The sequence below is a fragment of the Olea europaea genome, chromosome 22 (assembly GCF_002742605.1).
Source record: "Olea europaea var. sylvestris chromosome 22, O_europaea_v1, whole genome shotgun sequence".
In the NCBI taxonomy this organism is placed as follows: Eukaryota; Viridiplantae; Streptophyta; class Magnoliopsida; order Lamiales; family Oleaceae; genus Olea; species Olea europaea.
This window is the reverse complement of record NC_036258.1, coordinates 8,871,684-8,881,900: the sequence shown is the minus strand read 5'-3', so window position 1 is coordinate 8,881,900 and position 10,217 is coordinate 8,871,684. Positions and strand designations below refer to the sequence as shown.

The 10,217-nt window shown below is 33.6% G+C and overlaps 1 protein-coding gene across 1 annotated transcript; it reads right to left on the bottom strand.

Moving 5' to 3' along the window:
* Positions 1–4,177: 4,177 nt before the first annotated feature.
* On the bottom strand, positions 4,178–7,692 carry LOC111371629 (B3 domain-containing transcription factor ABI3-like). The gene is made up of 6 exons (XM_022993704.1): positions 5,430–7,692; positions 5,178–5,270; positions 4,952–5,052; positions 4,801–4,847; positions 4,648–4,724; positions 4,178–4,553 (listed from the first exon to the last, which is right to left on the bottom strand). The coding sequence occupies exons 1-6, from the start codon at positions 7,227–7,229 to the stop codon at positions 4,416–4,418; spliced, it is 2,256 nt and encodes a 751-aa protein (XP_022849472.1). The 5' UTR covers positions 7,230–7,692; the 3' UTR covers positions 4,178–4,415.
* Between the last annotated feature and the right edge of the window lie 2,525 nt (positions 7,693–10,217).

Below are 10,217 nucleotides of genomic sequence, written 5' to 3'. Positions count from 1 at the left end.
CAAAAAAAAAAAAAAAAAAAAAAGTCTTCTATCTAACCTTAATAATATTTTTATGTGTATTTAAGGCTCTTGGGAATGGTATGCATTATTATTATAATTATTGCAATAATTTTTTTTTTATAATAAAAATGCTGGGAAGTGAGGAACCATACCTTTACATAAATCTATATATAATCCGGATAAAATTCTTACCAAATTAAAACTTAAAGGATGATATTTCGTGTCACCTTTCTTCTTGTTTTTTAGCATAACTATTTTTGTCAACGAGCAGAGCAGCCTTTTATTTTATTATTAAATTATATGTACACTATATGCATACACAATATGGTATACATACATTGTATACTCATACTTATGTACATAAATACACATATAGATATATAGTACGTTATTCAAGAATTAATATTTTTTAACTAATATAATTAGTAATTCTATTTTTGATCGCGATCTTTAATGTATCAACTCTATTGCTTAATTTATCGAGATTTTTATTGGATCGACTCTATTGCATAAGATATTCTTAATTTTTGTACACGTCTCACGAGATAATGCAATTTCTCTGGCGGAGTTAATAGGCACATAAACTAGGCAAGAATCTCCTCTATTGATTTTCACTTGTAAGAAATTGAAACTTTGAATTTCATGAGAAAAACTAAAATCACAATTATTATTTATTTCTTTTGCTTTTTTTTTTAAAGAAGTTTATTATTAGATTAGCAATATTTTGTGTTGAAACTTACGAGTATATATAAAAATATGTGAATTAGAATAAGTCTCTAATAAATGCAATGATTGAGTGTAACTCTTCAAATGTAGCCACTGTTTGTCACCCATTATTTTCAAGGTTAAAAAAATTTGAATAGTATTTTTTGGAGAATGTGTGATTAAAAAGTAAGAAAATTTTATTAGTTTGCATGTAAAATATTTTATTCTGTATGTGTGGTGGAGAATGACGTTGTAACAAATAATTTAAAATTTTAAAAGGTAACAAATATGCTCGTAATAGTTGCATAATAAAGGTTTATGACATGTAGATATGTGGCATTTGGACCAACGGTTATGTCCTAATCTTAAATGATCCAATCTACGTTAAAATGAATTTCTACCCAAAAATGCAATAATGGAAAAAAGAGAAATTAAGTCTATAAATTGGACCATCTTAATCCATTTTATTCACTCTAAATGAATGTCAAATAATTAATTTCTAATTCTTTCTTTCTCCAAAGTCTGTCGAAATAGTTTTCAAATTATTTTCAAGTTTTAGTGTTCGATATCCTCCAAATTAGAAGAGTACGGTCAAGTTTCCTCTCATCCGACAAAATTACTATTGTGCTATACTAATTTTGGAATAAATGTTGTATCTTGAGAGATAAGCGTTCGTTTCATCCTATTAGCACCAATACATCGGATAAAAATTGTCTTAAGGAGATTTGCAATCGCATGTCGCACTTCATTTCATCTCCTATTTTTATAGTTTCTAATACTTAACTGAATTTGCATTTTGCTTATTTTCATGCAAGTATCTTAATTTTAGTAAATTGAAACCATATCTAAGAATTTACATGTCAATAGAATATAAATCATGCATCTATTCTGCAAAAGTTTGTAGTAGCGAATTTTGGGACATGAAATAATAGTTCATAAGAGTGAAGATTTTGTTTAAAAGATAATAAACAATGATCCAACTCAAATGAGGATTTGTTAAGGGATAAATTCTACATCGATTAAATACTAAAATATAGACCAACATATAAGAGTTTGGATTACTTCCTTTAATAAGGTTGACATTTTAATATAAAATCTCACATCTTAATGGGTTCAATATAGAAACTCCGAACTTAGGAATAAGTCAGGCATGTACCGTGTAGGCAAAAATGCTAATCTTCTCTTAAAAAGAGAGAGATAACATAATCATTTAATGGGATATCGAATGATATAATATAAAAATAACATTGAGTTGGGAAATGGATTGGCGTGATTTCTCCAGGCCAAGGAGCCTATAATATCGAACCATAAATTAAGCAAGACATCATAGAAAAGCCAAGTTCTTGACAAGAAAAACCTCGATCCAAATTATTTTCTTTAATTTCCTTTTCCTTCCCCCGCAATGAAATCTTACATTAAAATGGTGCCGTGATGGGAAAATTTTAAATATTCGGTACACAATTTTTTTGTGACAGTTTCATTCTCTCTATTTCTTTGCATGACATAACATTTTGCAAGAAACATTAAATGCTAGCTGTATAGCTGACGACATTTTTGTTGATTATCAAATGGATCACCATAAAACGTGGAATTCTGCTCATGTTGACCTTGGCTTGGTTCGGCTCGACTCCTTTAAACATATGTCTAGTGTCTACTCGATGTCGCATGTTTAATGCCCCTTATTACAATTTTCCTATGTTGTACATTACACAAAAAATATAGTCGAAAAATAATAAGTATGTATAATCATGATACACCACCTCCGTTTTTAAATGACGTGCAACTTACAAATTAATATTTGTAGATATTACGAAGTTAAGAACATAGATACGAGTAGCTAAAAATTAGATTTTTAGTATATGTTGATAAAATATATATTTGAAAATTTGTGAATTTCATTAAATGTGGAATTAAAAATTAATTAAAAGAAAAATAAATTTTAGAAAAATGGAACAAAACATGAACCATATAAGTTCACACACATCAACAATTTTCAACTTAATATTCATTCCTAGTAATCAAAGGGTACCAAAGTTACCAATTGTCGAGTAATTTATCCGTTGTTTCTCATTTTTGTGACATATTTTATGTATTATCTGAGTCTCATACTTCTACCAAAAATAAAAACGAAATACTGACTTAAAACTATAGCAAAAATTTCCATTCCGAAGTCATAAAATTGGATCATACCAGCTAGCTCAATGAAAAGATATCAAGGCAAACATTAAAACTAGTATATGGTAAAAGCTATGTATCTGTGTTTGTTTCACACAGCTTAATTATTTGAAAATCATTTTTTTTTCAAATTTATTTTGAATCACACTTTCTTCTAATAAAATACTTTTGCATATGAGCCTGTAATTTTTCTATAATTTTCAACAACACATTCTCAAATAAATTGTTTTTCACTTCAATTAATCCCTCTCAAGCAAACACTAAAAAGTATAACTAGTTTATTCAATCACGGAGACTTCACCGCAACTATAGAGAAATAATTGAATAGTGCTATATATCTAATGCCATTGTTGTTACAATATCAGTTTAGGTGATGCTATGTAATCAACTCAATTAAATAAAAAATTAAGTGACTCATTGTTTTACCTATCATTTTAATGTCACATTAGTACTACCTAATTCGGTATATTAATAAAAGCAGTGCTAAATAGCATTATCACAATAATTTATTTTATTTCATTCATCTTACTTTATTCTTTTATGAGAATGGTGGACTAGACACTTCAAAAATTAAGTGCTTGTTTGATAGAACTTTGATAAAATTTTATCAACCAACCACATTCTAACTTCAACTACACATTTTTTGGAACTCACAACTTCATCAATATTTTAACCACACTTTTTATCAAAATCCGTTAACTCTTATCAAAAATTTTGTCAAACCACCCCGGAGTTTTCGTAGGAGGGTATTGATCTTGAATAAGAAGTCTACAACGATAAATATTAACCCCTATAGAATACCAATATATCGAGCACCAATGATGTTACACGCGGTCAAAACATAGGATAATTGATAAATCAAAAAACTGATGAACCACACAATTCATAATTGAAAAATATCATACCGTTAACATCTTGTTCTAAATGTCCTTGACATCATACGAGTTAATTATATAATTTTCCATCGGTAATGCTACCGGTACATCGGGGGGTACCGAAGCGTGTACCTAATGAACACACGGCGACCCCCCATTGGAGGAAGCGCATGTGGGACAGGTGCTTCCTCCAACCGGGGGTCGCCGCATGTCCATTAGGTACACGCTTCGGTACCCCCGGATGTACCACAAGTTTAATTCATTTTCCATACATCTTTTGTTTGTGTATACTTCTGTTTGTATATTCATAAGAATTAACTCATGATTTTAAGATTTTTATTAAAATAATAATAATAATAATGATGATAATAATAATAATAATGAACCGAAGACAAGCAAAAATAGGTGAAACATTTATAATTACTAAGTAATTAGGTTTCAGTTCATTTAGATTACAAAACAAAGTACTGTTACATTGCTCGTCTCTAGTAATACAAACACAAGGGATGAAGTCCAGCCTCTCGATTCTATGAGAATTCTTTTACAAAAGGTGGAATCACGATGTACAGAAATTAGAGATTCGAAAATTAGTACCAAGAGCCGAGTATATCGAATTTGTTCTGACGGTTTGGACGAGGGCCTCTTCTTCTTTGTACTATTTCATCGCACTGCTCGTTTGGAAAATGCAAGTGACGACGGTCCATGACCAGCACTGCATAAATTGCGCATATTTCTCCTTACGGGTTTCTTGCCCTCTAATTTCATTCCTGGCTGTCGTACCTTCACTCCCCGTATCATCTGTTTCGAGCACACAAAAATCATCTATATTGAACAATGTATAATCTACAGAACAAAGCCTCTCCCTAATGAAAAAGAAGCGAAAATTTCTTACATATTTGCCACATTTTGTGTCTGAGTAGATCACTATAAAATCTCCTTCTTGAAGTCCATTCAATCTAACAAAATCTCCTAAGAAACAGCAACCTCGTAATTAAGACATTCACAACCATTACACGTTAGTAATTAAACGCAATTGATTAATTACCTGTGTTTTCAAGAAGGTACATTCTGCTTTTGTTGTTTGGCCAAAACCTAGGCGAAAATTACAAAATTGTAAAATTCTTAAGGAATAGAAAAATCAATTTACATTGTGTATGTTCGATTTGATATGATAGAAAATTATGCGCATAATTTACCTATAGCGCATATTCCAAACACGAGATGTTCCAATATCTTCCATGGCAATTGAAATTCCATCCCTTGATTCCAGCTCCGGGAGATGGTTTTCTGCTTCTTTCTGATAAATTACAAAAGTTCAACTTTTTAAGTAGTCCATTAATTACAATAGACAGAAGAATTACAAGTGTAACATATAGATTGCAATTATAAGAAAAAAACCAATAAAAAGTTAAAAGAGATTACTTTTGGCAACACAATCCTTCCCAGATTACCAACATCACTTTGCTTTAAAACTTTCTGCAGCAAAAATTTCAGGTTCTTTTCTGTCTTCCAGCTCTAGACACAAACAAGAAAAAAAAATCTTCTTGATAACAAAATTCACATTCCTTAATATATAATTGCAACTGATCCAAAACTCGTCCTAGTTAGTGTTCTAGTTGGACAAATAAATTTCAATGTATGGGAAAATGAGAAATTCAAGGCAAGAAAATCGACCTGCTGCTGCATCCGATTCGAAGAAGCTTGCCTCTCATAATTTTGCTGCTGCAACGAGGGACGATCAGCATTATGCCCTTGAGATGCATCAGAAGAAGTGATCATCCTACCAGTTGAAGGAGAAGAGGTATGGGGTGGAGACCAGTACACCCAATTAGCTGAGGGACTACCCTGACTGATATTTTCTCCGCCATCCACGGCATTTTGATCGACATTGGTTTGATTATGATGCTGATTTTGGTGGCTATGGTGGCGGTGATGGTGCGGGTAGAGCCGCTTTTGGCGGGCCATTCTCTTCTTCCTGGCTTCTTTAGTTGCAGAAGAACCCAATCTCACTAATCTTTCACCATTCGTGTCAAAAATCTGATACGGGTTTCTGTTATACACAGCTTGGTGCTGAGGAATTCCTTGTGGAATATAGCCATTTTCGAGGTAAGGATTGTACTGAGTCGATGAAATGGGGAATTGTGATGAAGGCCAGGATTGAGCATGTTCCATCATTTGAAAGTCCGGTGGATATGGATATGGAATTCCATTAATAACTTGATTCACGGGTGGATTAACAGGAACGGGAATGGGAACAGGTACCCCATTCGAATAAGAATCGCCACGATAGGCAGAGGAAGGCGGTGGTGGTGTAAGAGCAGGCGGTGCTGTGACCATGGCCGCGGAGGAGTCCTGAATATAAGGCAGTGGAGGAGGAGGTGGCACAGCCATCCACAGGGAGGGAGAAAAACGAGCATTGGGATCAGAAACAGAATTGGAATTAAAATTGAAGTTAGGGTTTGAATCACAATCAGGTTCTTGATATTGCTGGAAAGGTGATTGGGGGCCACCGCCACCGCCACCGTTAAGCCGTTTTTTCTGAAGCTGGTATTGCTCAACCCACTCCAGTATAAGTTTCAAAAGCTGTTTCTTCCCTTCCTTATTACTGCCCAAACGCTTCGAAGCACTTTCAATGGTGGAACGCTTCAGTTTTATATTCCTCATATCTTCTGCAGAAATATGATCTTTATTTTGCTTCAACCACTCGAAAAATATAATGGCAAGTTCACTATTTCCCTGTAGGAAACTGAACCCATCATTTTCTTCATCTTGATTCTGCTTCTTCTGAACATGTTGTGACCCTTCAAGAGGAGGCGCCACCACCTCCGCCGCGGCCTGCTGGTTTTCCAAATACTCCAGAGGGTTTTCACTTTGAAAAACAGAAGATGGGTCCCAAATTTCATTACTATCAATCAGATCCATGTACCCAAAATTCTCCATAACATTAATACAATCAACATCACCTGTGGCATCTTCGGGCGGTGGAGGGATCTCCATGGAGGCTGTTGAGGACAAAGCGTTGGGCTCTGGTTTCAACTGATCACAATTATACAGCTGGAATTTCCCTCTCCCATGAGTATCTTCGTCCGCATCGGACTTCAAAACCTCAAAAGAATCCGCCCTAGATGCGGACGAGGCGGAGGAAGACGACGTCGTGGAGGTGATGGTGACGGTTGTTTTCGGCGCATGAGTCGAGGACGAGGACGATGAAGATGACATGCACGGAAAATCCGGAAGAGGAGGAAAATCATTGTAGAAAATTGTTGCATCATTCAAATCAAGTAGATTTTCTTGCTCTCCGTCAAGCCATAGATCTCTCTCGCCAAGATGACGATCTATCTCCATAGCATCATAATCATTAGGGTTCATAACCGCCATCGTCTCCTCCAATCTCACTTCATTTCCACTTTGCAGATCTTGTTCAACTAGCAAACCTTTATTCTTGATCATGCTTCCTTCGCTGAAATTCAACATACAACAACAAATTCTTAGGGGGGTTTTGGTAAAAGTTATTTTCTTGGATACATATTCTAGAGAGAGAGAAAGAGAAGAGAAAGAAAAGATATGCTGTGTACGGATAAGAAAGAAGAGTGCTTTGTAACTGATTAAGGAAGCAAGTTTAAGGGCCTATTACATAGGATGCAACTTGCAAGTTACAAAACATAAAACATCTGGGATTTCTCTATACAAAATCACCAAATCTCAAAGAAAACGACCACTCCACATTAATCTATACCTACAACAAAGAAACACTATACAAGAACTATACATACATTGATCAACTCAAATTTTCCTAGTATTCTAGGAATTTACAGAAGATTTAGAAGAAAATGAACAAGAAGCCAAGAAACCCTAAATGACAAAGTTAAACTTCTGAAACCCAACCACCCCCATGAATGGTTCTGATGTGCTCTGGGGAGTTTCAGCCTCTTTCTTTAATGGCGTTTTTTGCAAGCAGATAAGTTCAAATCGTTTTTTTTTTTTTTTTTTTGGTTTTTTTTGTGGGTTTTTTCTTAACTAAGAGAGAGAAATAGACCTTAACTTTAAATTAGAGAAAGAAATATAGACAGAGAAAGTAAAAGTGGTTTATTTGAAGAGAGAGAGAGAGAGAGAGAGAGAAATACAGCCCAGAACAAAACCTTGTGCCGGTAGTTTCTCCATTTAACTCCGGATTCTACGCCAGTATCTGTATCCATACGTTTCAATCTCAATGGTGCAACCTAGCGGTGCCTCAGCCTTTTTCTATAAATTCAAAGCACCTCAATTCTCTCTCTGCTATATACATGTACATGTACACATATCAATCTATACATGCAGCTCATGTATATACATGATTGTATACGTATAGAGAGAGAAAGAGCGTAATTGGACCGTCTGAAGAGAGAGCTCCCTGCTTGGTTAACTGAGTTTGTCGCGATTCGTGGGAGAAGCGAAGCTCTTTGGTCTTTACTACGTGTCTCTCCAGTTCTGACGTAAACCAAACTCCATTAAGAATAAATTAATTTTCTCTCTGTAACTACCAATAACCATGCTCCTGTTTCAATTTTCTCGTCATTATCTCCAAAACACACTCGTATACATACATAATATCACACACATAAATATATGCATAATATAAACACACATGCATGTGTATTTATGTGAAAACTGGTGAATTTTCAATGCATGCAAAGTATTGGCTGCTGGGTTTAATGCTTTTTTGAACATATTTTCTTGCATAAGTTCGTGTGCTGTGTGGTTCACACGAAACTGGACTTGGTAGGGGGTTCATGTCAAATCAGATGATGCCATGTAATATGTTGACTGAACAGAAGTTCTAATATCCACGTGGCATTCCTTGTAATTATCTAATTATTACGTCAAATGTTTGGCTGGATTCGAGTTTTGTAGCTATCGCAACACAGAAAAATCTTGGAGGATGGATAAACATACAATTTCATGTTGCACCAAGTTATTTTTAGTAGTAATGAAAAATGTGTTTATCTCATCTGGTGTACATAGGTAGTAATTTAATAAATTTAGGGATAATTTTATGAATTTCAAGAGATCAATAATTTAATTTTTCGATCGAAAAATTAGAAGATCATATGAACTAGTCCTACACGGTCGAGCTGCTAAGTATATGCAAGTGGACACAAAAAATTTTAGTAAAGGGAGTACAATCAAACTCTTTACAAATTGAATACTTCGTTATTGATTTTTGAATAATTTGTGCTTATCCGAGAAATGCAAATTTACATTTAAAAAAGTTTCTTCGTTAATATTTTGCTCTTCGTTTTCATATGTTTGATTTCGAATAGTCGGTTCAGGTGATCAAAAGGAAAAACATGTAACCAATATTCGATAAAATAAATACAATTTATTAAATATAAGTTAAATTGAGTATAATTAGTTCAGATACATTCTATACACAAATAGGGTAGGAGAAAATGTAAATGTAGGTTCTAATTAATTAAAAATTTGTAGCAAATGTGCTAATTTGTAGAAAAATTATAAATAAATTTTAAAAAATTAGAAGGGTCAAGGTTTTGATAAAAAGTATGAGGGAAAGAGTAAGTGAAAAATATTAAATTTATTGTGATTTTGCCCCTATTTGAAGGTGGCTAAAATCAGATTTTTAGTAAATTTTGATAAAAGTTAAAAAGTTAAGGATTCCGTTAAATATGTTATTAAAATTAATTATTAATTTTGATTTAAATTAAAACTTAGATTTTAATCGATACCAAACATGATTTATTCAATATATATATATATATATATATATATATATAAAACAAAAGTTGTCGGGGTCACGTGACCCCCTTGGGTCCACCTTGAGTATATGTTTGAAAATATATTCTGCCATGATGATGATGACGACGACGACAATAATAATAATAATAAATGATATGAATTCAAGTGGAATCCATTAATCAATTATAAAAGAAGGGAAAATTACCTAAAACCAAGAGTTTAAGATTTGATTATAAAAAATAAGGTGATTAACAAATTTTTACAAGAATCAGGCGTTAAAAACTAAAAAAAAAAAAATCTCTCTCTATTTGTAAAGGAGAAAAGGGAATGGAACCATAGTGGAACAATTTCTCCATCTATTTTCAAAGCAGAAAGCGGAATAGAACAAGAGAAGAATGAAATTCGACGACTCCCTTCTAGATTGGCACTCCCTTCAAACCGATCGGTATGATGATCGTCACCTATTAAGTATTCCCTCCATCACCAAGCTGCTACAGTTGCAATCCCCAATTTTTTTCTCCAACACCGAAATTTGATGTTAGATTCACCAGATTCTCAACCCACCCTCAACAAAGTTATTATTTCCTTCTCCGATTCCACGTTAGTCTGAATCCACTACAACAAAATTGTTATTTCGCAACAAGATATTTTGCGACATACAAAAAGCTATTGCAATAAGCAATTTAACGCGACACATTTTTAAAATTTGTAGCAAATATTGTGAGGGAA

Bases quoted from the DNA above. Each gene is read 5' to 3' on its own strand.
- LOC111371629 (XM_022993704.1), bottom strand. From the start codon at position 7,229: ATGTTGAATTTCAGCGAAGGAAGCATGATCAAGAATAAAGGTTTGCTA. The intron at 5,271-5,429 runs GTCGATTTTCTT...GTTTGTGTCTAG, and splicing joins CGAATCGGATGCAGCAGCAG to AGCTGGAAGACAGAAAAGAA. The intron at 5,053-5,177 runs GTAATCTCTTTT...GTAATTTATCAG, and splicing joins GAAGGATTGTGTTGCCAAAA to AAAGAAGCAGAAAACCATCT.